A 26,437-nucleotide genomic window follows, 5' to 3' on the forward strand; every position below is an offset into this window, starting at 1 on the left:
GAGATCCTGCCCTTGCCAAGCACTGGTTGGCTGAGAGTTGGGGCAGGACACACCTCTCCCAACAGGTATACTTCACCCCCAGCCTCCAGAATCACCGCAGCCCAGCAGCCAGCTGTTCTTGGCCTGGCACTTTGTCCGCGGACTGGTGGTTGGGAACTGCTGATCTAACCTCTACATGATGCTTTCAGTCTTCTAAATAGTCATTTCACCATCTTGCACCTACAGATTATTATTCAATCTGCTTATCTCAAAGTTTGCGAAGGCTTTATCACTTAGAACAAAAATGCTCAGAGTCACATTTTTAGGCCATGTCTATACTAGACCAGGAAAGTTGACTTAAGGTATGCAACTCCATCTATATAAATAACATAGCTGGAGTCAACACACCTTAACATGAGCTTGGTGCTGCCTCCACAGCTTGAGGTCGATGGGAAAACACTCCCTTCAGCTTCCTTTACTCCGGACGGATAGTAAGAGTGCTGGTGCCGACCAGGAGCGCTTTAAGCATTAGATATAGTGGGTCTTTACTTTACCTGCTAAATCGAATGGCAGAAGTTTGATCTCTGGCATGGCAAGTGGAGACGTGGCCTTAGGTTCCAAAACCAGAAGAGATCATTGTAATCATTTTGTTTACCTGGATAACACAGACCATAGAACTTCCCAATAATTCTTCCTACAGCATATCATTTAAAAATTATCTGTGAGGGAAAAGCCACCATGACCCTTAGTAAAGTGTTTCAGTGGTTAATTACTCTTTGTTAAAAATTTATTCCTCATACTCCGTCAGAATCTGTCTTGTTTCAGTTTCCATTGCTAGCCCATACAGCTATTTCCAGACTGTATTTAAGGCAATCTGTAATTTTCTCTTTGGGAGAAATGATAATGAGTCGCAATGTAGTTCACTGAAAATAGAGTATCCTCTGCCTGCTGTTGAAAACACCAATCTTTGAAAATTCTAGAATCCTACACTTTGTTATCATATACAAATGCTCATGACTGCCCACAATGATCTTGTAAGACATGCATCACTACTGAGTAGCAGTTACTTCTGTTATGCATTCCTCTTAAGGCATGAAGGGGCACAGAATTGACACTGTGGTTTATCATGCATGGTTCCAAAACCTTAATAACTTAAATTCTTGATATGGGAGAGAGTTGGATTTCTCAGTTAAAACTCCATAGTTGGTTTAGTGCAGCGTTTCTCAACCTTTTTTTGCTCATGGCCCCCTTCTGAGCCTCGTGTACCTCTGTGGCCCTCTCATAGCTGGGCTGTGTCTACATTGGCACCCTTTTCCGGAAAAGGGATGCTAATGAGACAAGTCAGAATTGCAAATGCCGCGGGGGATTTAAATATCCCCTGTGGCATTTGCATGAACATGGCTGCCGCTTTTTTCCGGCTCGGGGCTTTGCCGGAGAAAAGCGCCAGTCTAGACGGGATCTTTCGGAAAATAAAGCCTTCTCCGGAAGATCCCTTATTCCTGATTTTAAGAGGAATTCCGACTTGTCTCATTAGCATCCCTCATTAGCACCGGAAAAGGGTGCCAATGTAGACACAGCCCTACTGTTAGTTGGAAAAAAGGTAAATAATTTACCTAAAGTTCTGTTTTTTCCATGTGGCCCCCTAGAAGTAGGGTGTGGCCCCTGGGGAGCCATATGGCCTACGGTTGAGAACCACTGGTTTAGTGCTAATGTGCTAGTCTGTGTCTCAGCTAGTTTCCCCAGGCTGTTAAATCATTAGGGCTGTTCCATTAAAGCATTTACTGTTTCCTGGGCCCTATGTTGAAGCTGTGACAATGCTGTAGAGCAGCTATGTTCTTTGTGAGCTATTGCGTTTAGATATAATTGCAATGGGTGAAACAGCATTTGGGCAGAGAGTGCTCAGAATAGTCTTAGGAGCTTTAGGGTTGCTGCTGTTTTTGAGAGAAGAGAACAGTTAGTTTTCTTCATGTTTTCCTTACTTTTATATTTCTTCACTTGTGTAATATTTTAGTGCATGGTCCTATCTCTGGACTGGACATTGCTAATCAGAGTCTCTATAAATGTTGGAGCTTGACATAATTTTTCTTTGGTCATATTTGTTTTCCATGGAATGGCAATGCTATATCATCTCTGAGGTTTCATAACATTCTGGCAGTAAGCTGCCAATCCAGATGAGGGCTTTTTTTTTTTTTTTTGTGGTCAGATTCTTCTTCCTTTTCCAGCTTGTTTTAAAGATGGAAAGTCAAGAATTAGTATTTAGATAAACCTACTCCCTTTTGCCTGATAAACTTTTACTAGCTGTATATTCAACCAAATGAAGTAAAATAACCCTTCAGAATACATTTCAGTTCTTTTTTTGGATGCTTTGCAACGGAAGTATTGGAGATTGATATTCAGAAAAATGAGATAGAACAGAAAAACTGTTTTTGAACAAAGGAAAATTAGGATGCAACTATTCCATTGCTGAATAAAATGGAATCTTTGAGACCCATAGTCCCATGAATCACATGCTTACTTAACACTTGTTTTTGACATGTAAACAAGTAAATCCTGCAGAAATAGCTGTGTTTACCTGTCACTGCCTATTTAAGTAACAGTTGAATTCCGTCCTTGTGTGGCACAATTATTGGATTGTTAGCACAGAGAAGAAAAGTGTCCATAACAGATTATGTTTCATAGGTCAAGTTCTCAGAATTGCTTTTCTTTTTTTAGTTGTTAACAGAGTCTATCCTATGTTTGTAAGAAGTTAATTAGAGTCCTAGTAACCTTTAGGCACACTATTTATCTCATTAAAAATGAAAACAAATCCCAGCTTAGGCCAGGATGCATAACTTCATGTTCCTTTGCCAAGCAGTATTTCAACTTCAGACATCCAATAAACTACAAGCACATCTCTTCAAAACTATTTCTCTTGATTTAACAAAGGAACAATTGGTTCATACTACTATTATACCAGTTGGAAGTAGGATGTAAAAGTATAGTCGAATAACTGATTAATCAATTAGCCAAAGCTTATTGGTTAATACTATCGTCTATATACATTTAAATGCAGAGCCACAGCGGGGAACCTACCCTGCTGTGCCTTTATATTTAAAATGAAGTAGAAGTTGGGTGGGCAGGTAGCCCAGCTCATTCCTAGCTTGCTCTGGACCCAAGACCTTGTGGCTCTGCAATTTAAAAGGCAGAAGGAGCCGGGCAGCCTCCGCCCTCCCCCCACTCCCCAGCTCCTACCGCATTTTAAATTGCAAAGCCACAGCGGAGTTTGGTCCTGGATCCGAGGCAAGCTGGGACTGAACCAGGCTGTCTGTCTGCCCAGCTCCTACTGCGTTTTAAATTGCAAAGCCGCAGTGGGGTTTACTACCATATCCAGCATAAGCCGAGACTGAGCCGGGATGCCTTCCCTTATTGATTGATGGAGTACTCGATAAAAATTCTATCAATTACTCGATTAGTAAATTAACCACATTTTAACATCACTAGTTGGAAGCAAAGTGTGGTATGTAAGTGGTAAGTGTTAATTTGATCACTTGTATCCATTGGGTGTCCAAGAATGTTTCTGATTGTCTTGGATGATCTCAAGATTTGGTCTTCCATACCTGACCACTGGTTTTCAATGCCTCCCTTTCACAGGAGGAATCACTTCTAGTGCAACATGGAAATATCAAATGTTTGAAAATATCGCTATTAGAATGGAATACAGACCTGTGTCTTTATATTTCAACCCTCCTTATTAAAAAGAATTGCTATTTAGTCATTTTCCATTAAGGAATGTGATACAAACTATTTGAATACTCTCGTTTCTTAATACTACAGTAAACTGGCTTTTAAAATGACTAGTTGTATAGATTTCTCTAACATCTTTGAGTTTGGCTTAAACAATACATATTGATGCTGCAATTACAAGCACTAATAAAACAATATACAAAACTGCGTGTGAAGCAGTTAGGTTTACTTTGTGCACATCACTTGTCCTAAACTCATAAAAGTAAGGGAATGAAAAGGAAGCCTTCTAACAAGAAGAACATAACCTCTTCTTCAGCTGTAAGCATACACCTTAATGTTAACTATTGTATACTACAGCCATATCTCTGCCTTCTTCAGCATTCTTTTCTCTGTATGCTTATTTCCTAAACTACATATTCTCATTTCTGATGTTCGATGTGGTAGTGTTCTGTGAAGGGATAGCTAGGTAAAGGGGTTTGATGGAAGACTGGCATGCCTAGGAAGGTGCGGTATTGAGGTTGAGTTTGAGTAACAATAGAGTTTGTCTGTTTGTGGGTTTGTGTTGGGTGTGTTAGATGTGCAGTAACAAAAATACAAAGATCTTAACTGTCAAGTACATTAATTTTATATTTTGTAACATGTAAGCTAGAATTTTGCACTTAACCCTCCCCCCCCCCTTGTCAAGGGAAACCTGTATAAATAGTGGATGTTAGTGGAACTGCTAATTAAGACCACTTAATTCCCCAGCAGCTGTTCAACACTTTGCCATGAGCTGTAATAAAAACAATTTCTCTTATATAGAGCAGAAAATCTTACGCAACTACAGAAGTCAAGCATCTGGCTAAATGATCTGAAATCCAATTAAAAAAACAAAACACCTTGCTTACACCAAAGCTACTCGAGGATACACCTTTCTGACAATTTTTTTCTAGATAAAAAATTAGCAATAGATGGATGGCCTCTCAAGGAAAAATGTTCAGCGAGAGTAAAAATTCAGTCTTTCTATTAAAAGTATAAGAACGGAAACCAAACTAAAACTGTATGGAAAATTTTGAAGGCCTAAAAAGCCATGTGTGGAAAATCACAACAGGTGGCTATAGATTTTAAAGAAAACTAAGATTATATGCTCCTAGTTAAAGCTGAATTCTAAAACCAGACTTAACTTAAGTCACTAGGCCCTGCTCCACACTAGCACCTTATTTCAAAATAGCCCTCCTTAAGTCAAATTTATATGTAGAGTATTCACACTACCAAGCCCATTATTTTGAAATAAGTCTGCTTATTTCAAAATCTGTACTCTTGCTTTCCTCTGGGAATAACCCTAATTTTGAAATAGTTATTTTGAAATCGTGTTAGTGTGGATGCCACTATTTTGAAATAACTATTCCCCAGAGTAATTTGGACTAGTTACTTGCTAGTGCTTTGTGGGGCTCTATATCAAGGCAGCACATCCACATTAATGGAGCCTGCCTTGGACTAACTTCCCTGTAGTTGGGGGCATGCTATTTTGATTTTGTAAAATTAGGAGTTAAGTCAAATTTAGTTATTTTGAAATAATTGTATAGTGTAGATACGCCCTAGTAGGGCACTGCCATAATTGTATAACTTAGATTTATATAATTTTAATTCAGTGCAGATCCCCACTCTCATGATGTCTCAAAAGATACCACATGCCAGAACCCTCTTGAAAGATTGTGGGCATTTGAGGTGGTTTGAACTATATCTCAAATATTTTATAAGCAATATTACATAAAAAGGTGTGGCCTCACCAGCCACTCTGATGCTTTTGGCTGCATATTCTTAATCTCCAGCTCTTTTCTTGTTTGTTTTTCCTCTTTCCTGATCAGAAAATTTTGTATTGTAATTCTTCCTCTAAAATAAATTTTAGTAATAAAATATTTATTGGTTCTATCTTCTCCCCAGTTACAGTGGTTTGTTTACCATTGTGCTAGCAGAACCCTGGAAGAAAGCTGGATTTCAGACATGCCCTTTGTGTTTGCAGTAAGATGTTTAATAGACCCCGTCAAGGCTGTTCCCTACTCTGGCACAACAAATGCAGGAGTTGGGGGCCCCCAAGAGCGCTCCAAAACCTTGCCTCTACAGACTCTGGTACAAAAACTTCCCCCCCAAAATTCTAATGCCCAGATTTTGGAGAATCTGCTGCCACCATCAAGTGCTTTTGAACCCACTAACAGGGATGGACACTTGAAACCAACCCCTGGGGTATCCCAAGATCTTTTTCTCTAAAAGAGCTTAAAAATAGGAGAAAAACAAGCTGCAGTCTGTGGTAGTTGACCCCCTCAGTCAGGCACGCAGATATACACAGACAGACCTTGCAGGACACAAAAATCAATCAATACCGGTTAATTAGAGAAAAGAAACAATCATTTATTATCAAAACAAAACTACAGTTGCAAGCATAGTAAATTGGCTAGATGGAAAGAGCCACCATTTGCTATAGATACTCAGGGAAAGTCCCTGAGCTGAAGACTCAGTTATAAAATTAAAAAAAAAAAACACTTCACAAGATCAGACATTAGTTCCACATCCTCAAACAAGAAAAACAATAAATCCTGATAGACTAGCTAAATTTTTCCCTACTTACACCTTGTAAGAAGTCTGTTTTTGGAGAGAGAGGTGTCTCCCATCTCCCTCAGTACTTGGAAGAAACTGCTCTAAATTTCAAACAAAGAACAGAGAGAGAAAACCCCTCTCTTCCAATTTGAAATTCCTACCTGCATTGTTATTGGCTAACCACCTGATACCTGGCCAGGTACAAGAGATGTTAGTTAACGCCTTAGTCTCCAAGTGCTGGTCAGAGCTCCTTCAACTTCATTTTATTTAGAAGACCCCATGTCCAATTTATTTGATTCACAGAGAGGCATTTTCCCTGTAGTAGATTAATCTGTAGTTTACTCAAATTTATTACTAATGCCAGTGATTTTTTTCCCCATCATCCCTGGATAAAGTCAAGTTCAAAGAAGTTGAAGGAGAAGGCAGCAAGGAGGCAGTAGTGACAGAAAAGCACTAGTAGCATAACCCTGGGGAAAACTGTGTGTGTGTTTTTAGGCAGGATGATGGCTGGATGGAGACTTGAAACTTTAGAAAAAACATCCCTACTTGTCTAATTTTTACTGTGTTTAGGGAAACAAGACATTGTGTATATTCTTTGTAAATGAATAGGATTGCATTAAAAAAACAAACTTGATCCTATCATTAGTTTCTCCCCATAAGTGAAACAACCCACCAAACTCCAAATATTGGTTATCTACTCAGGCTAATGGTATTATACTGAAAAGTATTTTTTTACATTCATATATTACCTCATCGATGTCCACTTTTCTTACTGTAGAGGAGTGGTAATGAAGCTGTATGTCAGGAGAATTTTCTCTTACTTATTTTATTTCCTTACACCTCAGAATTGTTGTAAAAGTACACTCTCATCATTCACAAAGCCAGACTCAGACACACCTTAAATTCACTTCATGATACCTGTTTTGTATGGCTAATAACTTTTTAGCCATTTTTACTGCTAGCAAATTATTCCTATTACTGTTGTAGAACTGTGCATCCAGAGCAAAATGTAAACTTCAGATTATCATATAGCGCTAATATACTTCTGGGCCCAGGGGATGTCTTATTGACCAATGTATTTTGTGATGCACAAGGCTCTTTACCAGAAGCCTCCAACTAGTAGAGATTTATTGTACATGTTGTGCCTCCCTTGTCTGGTAACCTTGGAACCTGACTAGTCCTGAACAAGGGGATTTGCTGAAAGAGGGGAGGTCCCTCTCAGCATGACCTGTGCTGCCCCCGGGTAGGACTCCAGCCAAGCCCTGCTGCTACCTGCCCGGCTGTGGCTCCCCAGGCTGGAACTCTGTGGCTCTGCCAATGCTGGGACTCTGTGGCCACTGCCAGCATCCCGCTGCTGCCCAGTAGCAGGGGCCAGAACTCCCTGCTGCACCCTTTTCCCTCAATACAGGGCAGCTGACTGAGTCATGCCCCTCCTCCCCTGCTCCTGCTTTGTGGTTGCCAGATGGTTGAAACAAAAATACTGAACACCTACCCCCCTTCCCCCAAAAAGGGAAAAAATTCTGTTGAAGGAAAAAAGGGGGGTGGGGAAGCAAAAAAAAAAAAAAAAAGTACTCTAAGACTTATGAATCTTACTACATTTAAACTGCAGAACTGCAACAGCCTTCTCTTCTTGACTAATCATGTAATTGATTAAAATTTGTATTGACCGCACAATTAGTGGATTACCTGCCTCTTAACATCTTTAGTATGTATACTGTGTCTGTCATTGTGGTATCTGGTGCAAGTTATATTGTACGAGTTTGGCGCACTTATGTAAAATTTGTTTAAATCCACCCTTTCTTCCAAAAAAATCTCCTCTTCCACAGACCAAATGAAATGTTACAACTGCAGCATATAATTCATTTACAGCTATCACCTCCTGGAAACGTAACTTGAATAACACATTTAATGTGTTTTGTATAATAATAAATAATAATAAAAAATACAGGAAAAATCATTATTTAAGTCTTGTGCACTGTTCTTCTGGAAAGGTTCATAGATCAGTGTCTTTGCCATGCCCTCTAGTGGCTGCTTTATTTACTCTCTTTTTCTAAATTTAAATTCTTAAAGTGAACTGTCTCCAAATAGGTACAGTACCATTAAATTCTATGGGTTGCAAAATAAACTAAAACCATGCACCAAACAGTCTCATATTCAGACTTCATGTTTATAATCTCATTTAATGATTGTGTTACCCTATGTTGGATAATTTTGTTGAAGTGTAGTTTTTATTTAACAATATACCTACATTTTCAACATTTATCTTTCACATACATTTATATAATGTGAAGATATTAGCAAAAGTGATATTATCTGCTTGCTTACATTAACTCTTTGAATTAATTTGCATCTCTTCACTTTTAATTTTGCCACCCATTGAATAGGACTTCATTTACTTGTCAATGAAAACTGACTTACTAGTTGAAGATCTAATATAATTGTACTTCAAAACTATATATAATAGTTTGATGTGCAGGGCTTCTGGGTGACCTGGGTATCACTATCCACAGGTGGTAGGGTGCTTTTTTTTAGTAGCTATTATTTAAGTCTTTTGGAAGAAACACCTTGATCACTTAAAACATCTAAGACACTGAGTGTTGTTAGAGTAGAGGTTTGTTCATAGTAGGCATTTGGAAGGATGGAAATGATCACTTACACCTGTAGGGAGCCTGATGAGTTACAGTAATCAGGTAATTAGCTTAGTAGTGTGATAGCTCTGAGAATAAAGCAAGTAGTATAAAACCCTGCTGTGTTTTGATGTACCTAAGGCATTAACATTAATAAAGGTATTTGGTTCATATTCCCAGCTGGACAGTGCTTCTAGATCACAAAGAAAGTTTCTAGAACCTGAAGGGGAAAACTTCACACACTGTTTCCCTTTGGAGGTTTACACAATTTTTTGTATCTGGGATCTCTTTAGTATCTCTCTTTCCTCCCTCATGAAATTAAACAAACAAGCCTAGAAATCAACAATAACAAAATCCAAACCAACTTCCCCTGCCCACATTCTGAAGACGCCCTCCCCCTCATATATTTTTGGTGGTTCATGGAATCTCTTAATGTAATGAAAATATTTGTGCAGAGAATATAGTTGGGCGTGGAGTGTACTAACTTGCCAGCGGTGAAAAGCCTTTTTGAAGTCACTCCTTCTTGCTCTCTTGGTGCCTACTAGGGAAACACCATGTTCTTTCCATTTCAAGTGTATTTCTGGTCATGTATTAGTACATGTACTTTTGGCTAGTAAATACTGGGTAAATTGTGCAAGTCATATATAATGTAGAAACATTGATAGTGCAGCATAAGATTTTAATCAATGTGATTCTGTAATAGCATCATTCAGGAACTGTGTCATCCCAAAAGAATTCCAGTAAAATTTATACCTCACATGTGTCAGTTGGCATATGCTACATTTTGTTTGATAGAAAAACCATTTTAGAAATTTTAAAATAATATGTGGGTGTTTTTCCTCTGCTTGTATAGCCAATCAAATGCATTTTGAAGTAAAATGTTTCTCTTCTCTTAAAAGAAAAAGCTATGTGTCTTACTGGCAAATGGGGGACCCAACTTATTTTTAATAGTACTATATAAAGCCCCTATTTGTAGCTCTGCAGGGTCATGAGATTATCACATGATTATCTTTGTCTCTGGTTCTGGGCTGAAAGTTGCTGTGGCAGATGGTACTTTAGTTTTAATGACTACTCTCTGAAGTTTAGAGTGTGAGAGAGAGATGGGGAGCTTGATTAGTGGACATAGTCCCATAGATTCCAAGACCAGAACACAGGCCATATCTAAAATGATTTCTTTCTAAATTAGGGTTGATGTGTAGTGACCAAAAGTATATGATACATTATATTTACCACATCAATATTGTTATCAAATGTGGGTCATGTATACTTACAATATTTTGCACTCTTGTTTCTTTTGGCTGCTGTTCATTCTTATCTTATGGTTTTAAATAAGAGAAATAACTAAGGTTTTTTTATTTCCTTTGCCCTGTGACTATTGTTCATAAAGAACAGTCCTCAAATGACTGTTCTTTAAGAATCAAACTGAAAATCTCTTAATATGTTCATATGCAAAGTGTGATCAGGAAGACTTTGAGAACGTTATACAAACAAAACATTACAGTACAAAAGGTCACTTTTACTTTCTTGAACTTAACTTCCTTATGAATCCCAATTATATGGAACTATATAATCTCTCTGGAAAGGTCCTGATTGTGCAATTTATCCATGACTGTTGAAAGAGGACAAAAATGATAGCACTGTACTTTTTGTCCTGATCTTGCAAATGTACATGTGCTTAGCTTTAGGCAGTATGGACAAAGAGCAGTAAACTCAGTGACAGACAGCCAAAAGCACTAGCCTAGACAAAGATATATTAATTTAAAAAAAATTAATGTCACCATTCTATCATTGTAATCTGCTGGGTTGGGACTACTGAGGTTTTTTTTCCTGTCTTTTTAAAGTGTTAAAAGTAGCCAAGAAAATTCTGCTTTTGGACTTCTCATCTTGGAATAGACTTTCTGATGGCACTTTCTTACAGACACCTGATAAACTGTAGCAGTTTTGCTCACCAGACTTGTTTCTATACCTAGAGGAAACATTTCCTCGGTAATTCTCTTTTGCCGTTTCCTTATTTCTCCAGCTTTGTTTCAGTCCAGCAGGATTGGGGAGAAAGTCTTCAAGGAAGTACATTGCGAAAACCTGAGGTCTTCCTTAGTTTTAGTAGTAGAACCCTCCTTCCCCACCTTACACCTCTGTAGTTTCCTCAATAGTTCCCCTCTAATGTGTGCACCTGGGCAGAAATATAAAAGAGAATGAAGAGCCACCTACCCAGTTAGCGGAGCCATACAGGCTTGGGTGCCTGCATGGACCCTGGAGAAGACTCACATGTAAGGTGAAGTGGTGGACTTGAGGTAGGTGGTCAGGAACAATGGGGTAGGGTTGGGGAAAGGAGACGTGGAGGGGGAGTAGTGGGATGAGATGAGAGGGTTCTGGGGATATGGGACATGTAGGGCTGTGGCAGCCAGAGAAAGGAGCAACTTTCCCTAGCTTCAGTGCTGTGGATTCAGGGGAGAGATGCCCCCCTTCACTTCCTTTGGGGGCTGCTACAGCGAGGTAAAGACCCTCCTTCTCAGCCTCAGCTCTGTTTGCTGTCGCTGGGGAGAGACTCACCATCTGCCCGGCTCTGCTTAGAAGCTGCTGGGACACAAGAAAGAGAGACCAATCTCTCCTCATTCTTAGCACAGCTCAGTGGATGCTGCACTGCGGGGGTGAGACCCCCACCCACTCCTTCCCAGCCACAGCTTGGCAGCTACTGCCAAGGAATAGAGGGAGTTCTCCCCAAACCATTGCTAAATCTTATGGATATTGCTTATCCAGACATTTGGAGAGAGGTATGGAAACCATTAAGTCCAGTTCTTTGTTATCTGGTATAGTTCTGCCTTTTCAGAGTACTCCCACTAACTCCTAAATATAGGTTTGATGGGAGTACTGCTAAGAGTTTTATAGGAATGTGAAATCCCGGTTAGTGAAGTGATTAAAGAGATTAAATGTGGTGGGCCTGGCTGGGCTGGAGCAGCTCACTATCTGCTTTGGCCGGGCCGGGCAGAGCCTGCCATACTGCGGTCGGGGGCTGCTTCGACTGGGCCAGGTCTGCTGCAGTGCGTGGCTCCATCCAGCCATAGCAGCCCTCTCACCCATGTTGGGCATGGTTGAGCACTCACCGTGTGTGGGTGGGCTGGAGCAGTCCTCCACCCACAGGGTGGCACAGCTGAGGGCCTGCTCTGGCCAGACCAGGCCAAGCCAGACCAAAGCAGTCTCCTGCCATTTAAGTGGTTACACAGGTAAGCATACCAGTAAGGGCATGTTTACTGATTAACCTTTTAACTTTTTATCCTACAAAATGCTAGCGATGTAAAGACTTTATGTGCAAGTTACCCTACTACACCAAATACATCATTTTAATTGGTCACATTCTTCAGCTGTATATGTGTGGTTTTCATTGACACAATTCAGCTAACCTATCTATGTTGGATTTATTGATCATTATTGTCAGTGGAAAGTATTAAATAAAAGTGTATTGTTCAGGGGTTTTCTATATTGTGCTTCTATCCAAGCACAAGTAAATAGGCTAAAAGGACAAGTACAAAGTATTCCACTTAGGAGGAATAATTAATTGCTCAGGCACAAAATGGGATATGACTGCCTAGGAAGGGGTACTGTGTAGGGATGTTACATTTCATTTAATCAACTAATTGACTAGTCGATGGATTGTCCATCGACCAGTTGATTAATCGGTAAGTGGGGGAGCCGCAGCGGTGTTAGCTTTCGGTCCCGGAAGCTAACTCTGCTGTGGCTCTGCCTTTTAAAGGTATTAACAGCCTGCTGGAGAGCAGCAGGGGGATCCCAGCGCGAGCTGGGACAGCTGATTCCTGGCTCAAGCCGGATCTCCGCCCACCCCCCCTTACTGCACTTTTGCTTTTCAAATGTATCAAGATCCTGCAGGCTTTTAATACATTTAAAAAGCAGAGGCTCAGCATCTGGGACTGGGCATGAGCTGGGAATCAGCTCATTCCTGGCTTGTGCCCGGTCCCCTCTACCCCCCTGCTCCCCACAGAGACAGTGTTGGGAGAACTGACTTTTAAGCCAGCTCCCCTTAGCACTAGCTCCTGCTCCCTCCCCTTGCTGCATTTGATAGAGGCAGTGGAGTGTGTGGGGAGGACACAACTAGTCAAGGGACTATTCAACGATCCGATAAGCTTTTGCTTATCAGATAGTCAACTAGTCACTTACATCCCGAGTATGTGGAAAGGGATCTGTGAGTTACAGTTATCACAAACTAAACATGAGTCAACAAAGTAACATTGTTCAAAAATAAATAAATAAAGAGGGGTCAGGGAGAGAGATCATATCATTCTGGGAAGTAGTATTAAGAGCTTTATAAGCAAGGGACAAGAATTCATTCTTCTGCTATACTCTGTACTCAGCGTAGAGCAGTGGTCCCCAACCTTTTGGGGCTGCCGGGCGCCTGGGGGCGGGGCCGCTCACTCGCTGCGCGTACAGGGGCGGGGCCACTGACAGGCCACGTGACTGGGGGCGGGGCCAAGCATGCACCGCATGCCCGAGGCCGGCAGTGGCATGTGCCGCGATCCTGGGCAGGGGCTGCCCAGGTTCCGCGCGGCCGGGGCCAGTGCGGGCACGCGCGGCACCCCCGGGGGCGGGGCCAAGGCCAGGGCCGGCAAGGGCACGCATGGCGCACCCAGGGCCGGGGCCAGCCATGGGGCCGGGGCCAGCCATGCGCCCGAGGCTGGCACCTGCCGCACGCCCGGGGGCGGGGCCAGCCCAGATTGCTCCATGGGTGCACGTAAAGGGCCCGGCAGGCACCATGGCGCCCGCGGGCACCGGGTTGGGGACCACGGGTGTAGAGCATTATGTCTAATTCTGGGCATCACTTCAGGAATAACATGGACAAACTGGGGAAAGTCCAGAGGAGAACAGAAAACATGGCCAATGAAGAAAGATGGAAAAATTGTATTTGTTCAGTCTGGAGAAGAGAAGACTGAGGGTACGTCTACACTACAGCGCTAGTTCGAACTAACTTAGTTCGAATTAGTTAATTCGAACTAAGCTAGTTCGAACTAACGCATCTAGAACTAAAAAGTAGTTCGAACTAGCGTTTTGCTAGTTCGAACTAGCAAGTCCACATTGAGTGGACTCTGAACAGGGCTTAAGGATGGCCGGAAGCAGTGCCGGCAGGGCATAAAAGGAGGACTTAGAGCATGGAGATGCTGTCTCAGGCTAGCCGAGGGCTGCGCTTAAAGGGTCCCGACCCCCACCCAGGACACACAGTTCTAAGGGGTGCCCCGCTTGCAAAGAAGTTCTGGCTTGGAGTGCCCTGAGTGCCCACACTGGGCACATCACACCACTCGGCCATCAGCCCGGCTGCACTTGCCGCAGGCTGCCATCTGGGGAGAGGGAGTAATTGGGGGGCTGCAGGAGAGCTTCCACCCCCAGAAGCCCGCAGAGCCAGCCCAGTCCTCCCCATCGGGGGCTCGTACCCCATTCCTCCCTCACCTCCTTCCACTTACCCTTCCCTAGCCCCCCTTCTTATTGATGTACAAAATAAAGATAACGTTTCTTCCAACATTGACTCTGTCTTTATTGAACAAAACTGGGGGAGACTGGGAAAAGGAGGTGGGAGAGGGGAAGAGAAAGGCTGGGAGAGGGGAGGGCAACTAACATGATCAGGGGTTGGGAACAGGTCCCAGATGAAGAGAGGCTACAGAGACTGGGACTGTTCAGCTTAGAAAAGAGGAGACGGAGGGGGGACAGGATAGAGGTCTCTAAAAGCAGGGGTTGGGTGGAGAGGGTGCATTCAGAAAAGTTCTTCCTGAGTTCCCATAAAGAAGGACTAGAGGACACCAAAGGAAAGGACTGGGTAGCAGGCTTCAAACTAGTAAGAGAAAGTTGTTCTTCGTCACAAAGCAAATAGTTAACCTGTGGAACTCCTTGCTGCAGGAGGCTGTGAAGGCTACAACTAGAACAGAGTTTAAAGGGAAGTGAGATCAAGTCATGGAGGTTGGGTCCATGGAGTCCTATTAGCCAGAGGGTAGGAGTGGTGTCCCTGCCCAAAGTTTGTGGAAGGCTGGAGAGGGATGGCACGAGACAAATGGCTTGGTCATTGTCTTCGGTCCATCCCCTCCAGGGTCCCTAGGGTTGGCCGCTGTTGGCAGACAGGCTACTGGGCTAGATGGACCTTTGGTCTGACCCAGTACGGCCATTGTAAGCTCAGGGCTCAATGTCGGGGGTCTCAGTGGACCCCCTTGATTTTCATGCACACCTGGTCCTGGGTGGCCAGGCTGGCAGCTCTCCTGCCCTAGACGGCCACTTTCCTGTGCCTAGTGCGGAGATCGTGGACGAGGTCCACGATGTCCGCACTAGCCCAGGAAGGTGCCCGCCTCTTGCGGTCCAGGGCAAGCTCCCGGGAGACGCCAGCCTGGTCCCGGCAAGAGGGGGTGGGCTGGGGGGCATCGGGTGGGTGGCTCTGTGCCGTGCCAGGTGCAGGGTCTGCTAGCTGGGTGCTGGCAGGCTTGCACCTGGCACGGGCACCGTAGCCAGCCCGTGCCCCTTTAAGGGGTCCGGGGCCGGGAGGGGGGCATAGAGTTTCCCTGGTGTTGGCCAGAGTGGCCACCAGGGAAACCTGGGGAGGGCTAGCCTCCCACTAGTTCGAACTAAAGGGCTACACAGCCCTTAGTTCGAACTAGCTAGTTCGAACTAGGCGTTAGTCCTCGTAAAATGAGGTTTACCTAGTTCGAACTAAGCGCTCCGCTAGTTCGATTCAAATTCGAACTAGCGGAGCGCTAGTGTAGCACCTATTAAAGTTAGTTCGAACTAGCGTCCGTTAGTTCGAACTAACTTTGTAGTGTAGACATACCCTGAGAGAGGACTTAACAGTTTTCAGGTGCATAAGTGATTGGATTCTTACAAGGAAAAGAGAGGAAAAAATGCTTTCCTTGACCTCTGAGGATAGGAGAAGAAGCAATGGGCTTAAACTGCAGTAATGAAAGTTTAAGCTGGACTTTAGGAAAAACTTTTCAGCTCTCAGGGTGGTTGAGCACTAGAACAAATTGCCAGTTGAGTTTGTGGAATCACCATCATTGGAGGTTTTTAAGAACAGGTTAGACAAACATCTGTCAGGAATGATTTTGTTAGTCTAATACCTTGCATTCAAGTCATATCTGAGGTTCTTTCCTCTCTGATTGCTTGATTTATAGGACTGGTGAAGAGGTGACCGTGGGAGAAAATCGAGAGATAACTGATAGGGAGAGTACAAATTTTAAATTGCCTTTTCACTGGTTAGCAAATCCACATGCCTGATAAGCCACTTTTAGCTCCAAATTTCTGTTAACTATTTCTGGTGAAGTGTTTATACTTATTATTTTAAATACTTTGCTTATCCCAAATATAGTTTTTATAATAGAAGGTGTGAGTCTAAAGTGATTACTGGACTGTAAACTTCAGCTAAAAGGACAGCTTTGCTTGTGGGGTGTGATGAAAGTAGGAGGTCTAACTAGTTCAACTCCATACTCCAAACGCAGTAAACTATGGTAGGGTGTTGGTTAATAGGCTGATGTAGCTAATGCTGTAACCAAAGCATGCACTAGTAGGTTACTAATAAATACCCAATTGTGACTTATTTTATAGTGTCAGAACAAAATCTATCCAGTTTTGTAGTTTTCTTTTTAAAATCACATTGTTTACAAAATAATAACACATACATACCCTTTCTATTTATTGAAAAATCATTCTTGGCTTCTTATTTTGCAGGAAAAATTTGAAGATGCCTTTGAAAGTATCCCAGTGTAAGTACAATTTTACTATTTAAAATTATTTTCCATTTTAAGTACAGAGTCAAGAGAACACTAAATTGTTGTCTAGTATGCAACACACATTTCAGCTATTTCTCTGGTTAGATCTGTACAGTGTCCATTTATATTTTCAAAAACAATGATGCTCTTAACTAATGGGAAGGTCAGCAACAGGCTCGATGTCTGAGTGTTTATAAAGGATTTGGCATTTCCTTATACGCCTTTATAATTTTTATACTTGTTGGCAAAGTAGTTTAGTGCCATACTAAAGCTCTGGAGAATCTCATGAATATGTGCAATACAAACAGTAATGAAGTTACCATTAAATAGCTTTGGATAGAAATTACTTTCAGGCCCTATTGTTCTTTATTTTATATAGCCAAGCAAAAGACCTTGCACAGGGATTGTTCCCCCTGGCTTTTTGCAGACTTCCCATACCTTTGAGGATACAGAGGTGGGAAGCGAGGTTGTTGTGACGGCGCATTGGGGTTTTCCCGTCTCCTGCACCCCCGTAATGGCACGGACAGACTCCACCAGCCAGTAGAATAGAGGGAGTTTATTGCTTCTCCAGGATACAGCACAGCACAGATGTAATCTGGTTACAGGGCAGGCCTAGGATGCCTCAGCCCCCCTTGAGATGGGGGAGCCTGGGCCCCTAAATCCCAGCCCGTTGCCTAGGCTGCTTCCTTCATGATACCAGCCAGAAACCTAACTCACTCACTTCCAGCCTTGCCCCCAGCCAGGGCTCCACTCTCCTTCTTCCCATTGTTCTGCTCCCTGGGAGATAACTCGTCAGACAGGTTTGAAGCCCCCTTGCATAATGACTAATCCCCTGCCTGTGCTGCAGCCAGCAGCCAGTGGAGGTCACTCACAACCCACTGCCCAGCATAGCAGCCAGCAAGGTACCCCCCACTACGTCACAGTTGTATTGAATATTGGCACAAGATTCCTCATAAAGAATGGTTACCAACTCCCCTCCAACTATCTGGAAACTACATAAGAGTTAGCATTTCTTGTGGCTGTGTAGTAACACTTCCACAGATACCGCTTTATGTGAAGGAACATTCTGAAATGGAGTGTTTAAGACATGCTGCAGAGGATACCAGCCCTTGCTTTCCTTAGAATGTCCTGTCCTTGCAATCTGCATGGGTGCTTACTGGAGAAGACTAGACTCTGCAGAGTTTAGGGCCCTTATTTTATATTACAGTAGACCCTAGAGCCAGGGGTGGGCAATAACTTTTGGTGGAGGAGGGCACTCAAAGATTTTTGGAAAGTGGGCAAGGATCACACTTTCCTGTAGAGGAGGTATAGGGTCTAGGATAGAGATTGGGTGCAGAAGGGTGCACGGAGTAAGGGACTGGGGTGCAAGAGACTATATGAGGTTTGAGTGGGAGTTTGGGTAAAGGAGATGTGACCTGTATTGTGATTGGGATGTAAGGTCTCAGAGGGTGTATGGGTGCAGGAGAGGATTCTGGCCTAGGAGAAGGATGTAGGAGGGGGTACAGGGTTTGAGAGGGAGTTGTGACATAGGAAAGAGCGGATTTGGATGGTAACCTGCGGGAGGGAGTTGGGATGTGGGATGGGCAAGGGTGTCAGAGGCAAGCTTTGCCTGGAAGGCGCTTACCTAAGCATTTCCCAGCAAGCAGCCCTGTAGCACCCACAAAACAGACTGAGGTCCCTGCCTGCTGCAGCCCCAGATCACATAAAACTGAAGGCTGCTCCCTGCATGTGGCTCTTAGCTTCGGTAGGGGGAAGAGGCTTGCACTGCCCCCATACTCCAGGCCAGTTTCTCAGCCCTTATTGGTCGGTTGTTTCCGGCCAATACGAGCTGAAGATTGGGATGGGGTGGGGAAATCACATGAAGCTGCTTCTTCCTCCAGAGCAGAAAGCCACACGGAGCAGTCTTGCACTTAACACAATGCTGCTGCATGCCTGAGGGTCCCTGCAGGGTGGTCTGCGGGCTGGATCCGGTGGCTTTGTGGGCCAGGTCCAGCCTGCAAGATGTATCTTACGTACCCCTGCCCTAGAGGATCTGGTCAGATTGAGCTTCTACTGTACTAGGCACGCACACAGTGAAAGATCAATGTTATGCTTTCTTGGGATCTATGGTTGTAGCCATGGAGAAAGATTGTCAGTGGAAGGAAGCTCCTTGATCAGGAAGCCATAGTATTTTTTGTTCTCTTAGACCTTTGAATTGAAGGAAGGACAGCTTTCCTTGTTCCCTAGTTATTAAAGCCTGTATTAGCATTCTCCTGAACCATCCATTCCCAACTACTTAATGAAAATCTTTCCCTTACGCTCCTTTTCATTAATTAAATGAAAATTTGTTGATGTACTTTTGTGTTTAGTGATATCTGAAATGAATGTGACACTTTCTTTCCCAAACAAGCAAAATGTAAATTGTACATCTCTAATTTTAGGATTGGTACAGCCACCAAACAGAGCTTCAAAAAAATAACTCGGTAGGAACCAGGCAGTTAAATTTTTTATTCATGTATCTTGGATATCTCCTTCCTCCTCATGTAGCAGCATTTCTTTTGAAAGAAGAAGGATAAACCACCTTTAGTTTTTGAATACGCTAACTGTAAAAGATTCTTTTAAATGAATGACCTGTCTAGCCACATGTACCAGAGTTGCCTCTTCCTTCCTAAGAACTAAACCTAATATTAAGACTTTAGAGATACCCCTTTGAGGCATTGTGGGTATATCTCTGACAAATGTGTCCTAGGTATCCAGTTCCTTTAACTCCACTGAAGAATTTGGAGTGGTAAACTTAAAATATAAATTTTAACCAGTTAAACTGGTGTAAAAAAGCTGTGTGGACACATTTCAGAATAAGAGAGTCTTATTTTGGTTTAGTTTAAGTCATGACCAAATTTAACTAAACTTCTAAAAGAAATACCAGAATACATGTTTACACACAGTCTTTTGCACCTAGTTTTAGACAGTTTAACTAGATCAATTTAAAAGCTGATTAAAGTTATACTGGTGCAACTTTCTCATGTGCACAATCCTGAAGAGAGTGGGTGAGATCCAAGGCTGGTGGTTTATCCTGCACATACAGTGTTCTGTAAGGATAAACTACCTTAGTGCCTATACCACCAATTTCTATCAGGAAGGTTTCCAACAAAATTAGTTCCTCTTTATCTGGTATTATTCACTAAACGTCAGAGCTTACTAGGAGAAACCAGGTTGCATAGGTTAGATGCTAAATGGGTGATGAGTTATCTAAGAGAGTAAAATCCTTCCCTAAATCTCCAGGGTTCGCTGTGGTGTTTGAGGACAAGACCAAGGGGAAGCCAATCTCTGTTCAGATTGGCTAAATGGATTAGATTCTGTATCCAGATTCTTGTATAAGGATCTTTTATAGATGTTCAGTATCAGAAGGGTGAAGGTTTTATTCAGTTAGACACAAAGCTGTGTTTAGGACATGCCCAAAATGTCTCCTTCATAGGCATTTTAAACATTTACAACTCTCTAGATACATTTTAAAGCCAGAAAGGACCATTATAATCATAATAATCCAATCTCCTGTATAACTCAAGTAATAGATTTTCTCTGATTCCTATATCAAGCTCAATTCTTTTGTTACTTTGAGTGGAAAGACTGACACATTTCCTTGTATAGCCATGAGGACCCAAATGTTCAAAAGGGGGAAAAGGGGCATGTATGCAATCCCAAACATCATAACTTCACTTGTTCTAAACACCACTATCAACAGTCAGCATGTTACAAGAGTGTAACTGCAAAGAGGACTCGCTTGTGACTAGAGTTCAATCTTGCTTTTTCTTTGTAAATTTAAACCTATGAGTGTTACTAAGTTCAGTATGAGCTCAGGACATTATAGACTACTTCTTCGCAATCCTTTGCCTCATGGAGGAAGACAAACTCCCTCTTGTGACTAACCCAGTTAAGAGTCTCTGTCCTTTAGGATGCAGTTTTCAAACTTCTTTTTCCATATTACATTTAGCTGTAGACTAAAGATTTAAGATTTTTGCACTTATTAATATTTTCAAAATGCATAATTGTGCTTCACAAACATAACATTATCCTCTAGCCAAAGAAATTTCAATATAAATAGACATAATGCAGACAAAGGACTGAAATAAAAGAATGCAACATGTTTCAACTTAAGTGTGTATGACTGATTCTTCACTGAAGGTGTCATTTTTCTTACAATGTTATGAAAACCTGGTCTTTCTTCTATGCTTTAATTATCTAGTAAAATTAAATTTTACACATTAACACTTTTGACATCTGCAGATTTGACCCTCCCTTGTGTACTTCGCCTTCTTCTTAGCTTTTCCTTGAGCTGAACCATTCTTGAATCATGCACAAACTTTTTACTTTCTCGAGGGCAGTTAGAAATTCAGTTTTTTTGCTCCAAGATTCAAATTGTTTTTTATCTGGAAGCTTGGAAGCTCTTGTTATTTAATTATTATGAAAAGTAGATTAAATTTAAAAAATTGCAGAAAAGTCAAATCTCATCACCCCACCCAAATTCAAATGTATGCCAAAATCTGAGCTAGACTAGTACATAAAGCTGGTCTTGTTTTTTGACTCCCTTTTACCCCCTGCGTTCTTAACTTTTAGGCGCTTGTACAGAATTCTCTTAATATATGTTTCTCCATATGTACCATTCCCCCCAGTTCCGCCTAACTGTCTGACCATAAAATATTTCATAGATTACCTTTATATTGTCTTTTTGGTAGGAATTACAATAGCATATATATATCAATCCTCTTAGGAAACATTGGGTGGTTTAATTGACATTATAAAAAACAATGATCACAAAAGAAAAAGTGGAAAAGGAGAACTTAAAGTAGTATGTATTTTAGTAAATTATTTTGAAAAGAATTTTGGAATTTGTTGGTGGCTTTTAACTATAGAAGTGCCTGTAGTTAACTGATAATTACTATTATCAGTTATTGTCCCTCTTTTGCCTTTCCTTTTCCCATCCAAAGCTGGATATTACTAATCCATGATCCGACCAAAGCTGCTCTACACAGTATTACTGGGGTAATAGATTAAAGGCCAGAAGTGTTTAAAGAAGTTAAAAGGTTATCCTTGTAATCTCAGAAGTGTGGTTAAGGTTTCAGTTATACCTGCATGTGTGTTTATCTCACTGGATAAAGTGCTGGGAAACAGTTGCAGAGTGGTGGAGAGAGAGAGACCATAAATATAGGTTTTGTTTGGTACCTGCACTATTCGGAGTCAAAAAGAAAATTAGTTATTAAAAGGTGTGTGTGTGTGTGTGTGTGTGTGTGTGTGTGTAAACATTATGGGTCCATGAAAGTCAAATTTAGAAGTAAAGTTTCAAAAGGAAGTGATAGCCATTTAAATAGGAACATTAGAAAATGACAGTTGACTTGCCCTTTTGTCAACTTCAGAGAAACCATATTTGGCTTATGAATCCTAAAAGAGGAATCAAGTTAATACAGTTTGAAAAAGCAGTTTAAGTTGGCCTTATTTATGTCTGAAGTTATACCATTTAAGCTTTCTTCATTTAAAAAGAATTGCACAAAATATATGCTTGTTGCATCTCTATAGCCAGGAAAATTTCTTTTCTTGGCTATAAATTTGCCACTAAAAATGATCAAAGTTTTGTAAACTCAGAATTCACAATCTAAACTTTGTGTGGGTCTATGATTTTTCTTCAGCACAGCATTGTCTTGTGGTAGCAGGGCCCTAGAAGGGGAAGAAACCAGTATGAGAGGAAAAAAATATAATGTCCTGGGGAAGGCTCACAATCAGACAAAACAAAGTATTTGTTCATGTGCAAGTGAAGAACTTTGTTTATCCTTGGCAATGGGAAGCACCATTTATATAACAGGTTTTATTTAAATTTGGTCAAGTTGAAGAATCTGTAAAGGAATAAAAATATATATACGTGCCTGGGGATTCTTTCCTGGAAAATATCAAAATACTCCATGTAGTTTCCTGAATGTTGGGAGACAAAGAACTTTGAAAAGAGAGGTTTTAACCATGGATAGGGAACCTTTTTTGTGTCAGGGGCCATTGACCCACAGAAAAATAGGTCGGGGGCTGCACACAAGAGAAAAGCAAACAAAAACAAAAAACACTAACCCTTTCTGATATGGTCCCTGACTGAGAAGGAGAAAGACACTTCCCACATTTCTCTCACACACCAGAGCCTTGCTGAGTCCAGGCTAGAAGATGTGTGATTCAGCCCTGCAGGTGGACAGCAGGGGGATTGGAGGACCAGCATTGGCTCCCCAATACTGGAAGGGACCCTGAGCTTCAGGGGCTGGATCCAGGCAAGCCGGGGGCCACATCTGGCTCCTAGGCCTTCAGTTCCCCACCCCTGATTTAAACACTTGTACAAGTATTAATTTATTTAACTTTCACTTGAGAATGACAAGATTGGTCTGTCTCTTAAACAATAACAATCCCCTCCTCCCAAAAAAAACCCCAATGTACACCAAAGCATCAATTACCCATGTACATTTCCATCAGAGATGTACATCAAACATGCCAAATACTAGCTGGTTAAACTTAAAAATATCAAAGCTGGTTCCCCCTTCACTTGCACCTAAGAATATGGAACTCCTGGGCTCATCTTCTTGCCAAAACTCGATCTCTAGCTTCTCCTTTCACTATTTTTATCCTCTGAATTTTAAATCAAACGTGTGTTTCATTGTAATATTTTGGCATTGCACTTTCTATGACTCCTGAATATTCTTATTAATTCTTTAATTCATTTTCCTGATGTCATTTTTCTTCCCATTTACCTATCTGTTTCTCTTGGTATTTCAGTTTTTCCTATAATTAGCTTTTCCTTTTTTAATCTATATTTCTCTGAAAAAGGATTCTAGATCCTTTGGGTGTATGTTTATCCCAGTGTGTCTGTTATGGGCTTTACCACTTCAAACTTGTGAATTCTGTAAGAAGTAATCCAGAGGGGGCGAACGGGGAGCAATCATTTGACTTACAGGAAATTTGACTATATAAAAAGCTTTTATATTTGTGAAAGGAATCAGCTGACTGGGGGATCTATAGGGAGTAGAAGGTGTTGGGGTAGGCTTTTCCTTCACTGCTGTTTATCCTCCTCTTTACTCCTTCCTTCCTATCTGATCTTGAGTACTGTAGAGGAGAGGGTGCTGATGAATGTGTTGTTATCTCTGGATTTTAGCTAGGCCTGACTTTTTACCCTGGCACAGAGACTGGAATCTTAATTATGAAAACAGTAAACCAATGCAGAATTAAATTTCTAGAATCTGATAGGGTTACCAACTTTCTAATTGCACAAAACTGAACACTCTTGCCATGTCCCCTTCATTTCTCCTTCTCTGAGGCCCTGCTCCCACTCGCTTTTCCTCCCTTTCACTATTGCTTGCTTTCTTCCACTCTCACTCAATTTCACTAAGCTGGGGCAGGGTGTGGTGGTGTGGTACAGGGGATTCAGACTCTGGGTTGGGGCCAGAAATGAGGGATTTGGGGTTTAGTATAGGGCTTTGGGCTAGGAAAAGGAGTCAGGGCTCAAGACTGGGAGAGGGGTTAAGGGTACAGAAGCAGGTGTGGTGTGTGAGCCCCAAGAGGGAGCTCGGGTGTGGGAAGGAGCTCGGGGTGGGGAAAGAGGTGCAGGGTGAGGGCTCTGGGTGGGAGTTTAGGGTGCGGGAGAGTTCTGACTGGGACAGGAGTTTTGGGCGTGGGCTTCAGTTGGATGGCACTTACTTCAGATGGCTCCTGGAAGTAGTTGGCATATCTGGCTTCAAGGAGGAGCCAAGGTCCTGCACCTACAGATGCTACCCCCATAGCTCCAATTGACCACAGTTCCCTGCCAAGAGGAGCTACAGAGCTGATGCCTGAGGTGGGTGCAGCGTGCGGAGCCCCGTGGCTCCTCCTGCACCTAGCAGCCAGACATGCCAACTGCTGCTGGGAGCTGTGTGGAGCCAGGGCAGGCAGGGAGCCTGTCTTAGTCCCCTTGTGCTGCCAATCAGGATATGGCTAGACTACAGGCTTTTGTCGACAGATACTGTCGACAAAGCTTCCGTCATCAAAGAGCGTCTAGACTACATCCAGTTCTGTCGACAAAGCAAGCCACTTTGTCGACATGACAGTGTAGATGCAAAGGACAGTGTAGATGCAATAAGGTCTTCTGTTGACAGAACTCTGTAGACAAAAGGTGTTATTCCTCATAGAATGAAGTTTACAGCCATCGACAAAACTGCTAAGTTCTGTCAACATTATGTCAACAGAACTCAGCAGCAGTGGAGACGCAGGAATAGCTTTGTTGACAAAAGTTCACTTTTGTCTGGAGCTGCCAGGTTTTCTTTCCAACCAGGTGTTCCAGTCAAGAACTGGATGCCAGGCAACTCTAGAATCTTGTGGAGGTACATGGAAAGCTGTCTCACCTCAGTAAAGTGGATGTTTCCTATCCCATTACAGTGTTCTCTGAAATCTAAAAATAACCAGTATGGATATTTAAATTGTCAAATATTTCACTGTTGTTAACACAACCCGTCCCCCCCCCCCCCAATCTTTAATAGGTGGCTCAGAAGAGGAAGATTAAGAGGATTTAATTCTTTATCTTGATTAGAATCCTTTCTCATCTGGGGGAAATAATTTTTTCTTATAATAAATAAAGTACAATTTCCAATAACATTGAAGTTCAGATAATTATTTTGCAGGAAGTCTGGAGCATTTCAGGGGATCAGTCTCAGAACGGAGTAATTTTTAGTAATTGGAAAAGAAATGGGAAATGAGTCAAGTGTAGGTGGTCCAGATGTGTTGACAGAATGTATGAATAAGGCCTTTGTTAGAAGGTTGGGGGGGCATGCTTCCCTTACTAATAATTTTTAAACATTTGCTGCAATATGGAGGATTCTGAAGATTCATAAAAAGCTCTTCAGAAATATCTTTGAGTAAGGTTTTCTGCCCCTATTTCTCTCCAATATTGACTCCCTCAGAGACCTGATGGGCAGAATCCCCTGGGATGCTAACATGAAGAGGAAAGGAGTCCAGGACAGCTGGCAATATTTTAAAGAAACCTTATTGAAGGCACAGAAAGAAACCTTCCCGATGCGTAGCAAGTGAGGCAAACGTAGTATGAGACCGGATTGGCTTACAGGAGAAATCCTTGGTGAACTTAAATACAAAAAGGAAGCTTACAAAAAGTGGAAACTTGGACAAATGACCAGGGAGGGGTATAAATGTATAGCTCGAGAATGCCAGGGGGTTATCAGGAAGGCGAAAGTGCAATTGGAATTGTGACTGGCAAAGGATGTGAAGGATAACAAGAAAGGTTTCTACAAGCATGTTAACAAGAAGAAGGTGATCAGAGACGGTGTGGGGCCCCTACTGGATGAAGGAGGTAACTTAGTGACAAATGACGTGGGGAAAGCTGAAGTACTCAATGCTTCCTTTGCCTCTGTATTCATAGACAAAGTCAGCTCCCGGACTAATGCGTTAAGTGATTGAAGATGGACAGTCCTGGGTGGGTAAAGAACAGGTTAGGAACTATTTAGAAAAGCTAAACGTACACAAATCCATGGGTCCGGACTTAATGCATACAAGGGTACTGAGGGAGTTGGCAAATGTCATTAATGAACCTTGGGCCATTATCTTTGAAAAGTCGTGGAGATCGTGAGAGATCCCAGATGATTGGAAAAAGGCAAATGTAGTGCCCATCTTCAAAAAAGGGAAGAAGGATGATCCAGGGATCTATAGGCTGGTCAGTCTTACCTCGGTGCCTGGAAAAATCATGGAAGGGATCCTTAAGGAATCCATTTTGAGGCACTTGGAAGAGAGGAAAGTGATCAGGAATAG

At 42.1% G+C, this 26,437-nt stretch overlaps 1 protein-coding gene across 1 annotated transcript in view; it reads left to right on the plus strand.

Moving 5' to 3' along the window:
* The window catches only part of TTC39B (tetratricopeptide repeat domain 39B), a 153,672-nt gene that overhangs the window by 37,166 nt on the left and 90,069 nt on the right, over positions 1-26,437 (plus strand). The window contains exon 2 of the mRNA XM_075931548.1: positions 16,608-16,642. Within this exon, the coding sequence (XP_075787663.1) occupies positions 16,608-16,642 (35 nt within the window). The remainder of the gene's footprint in view (positions 1-16,607; positions 16,643-26,437) is intronic.

Source organism: Pelodiscus sinensis, chromosome 6 (genome assembly GCF_049634645.1).
Source record: "Pelodiscus sinensis isolate JC-2024 chromosome 6, ASM4963464v1, whole genome shotgun sequence".
NCBI classification, from domain to species: Eukaryota; Metazoa; Chordata; order Testudines; family Trionychidae; genus Pelodiscus; species Pelodiscus sinensis.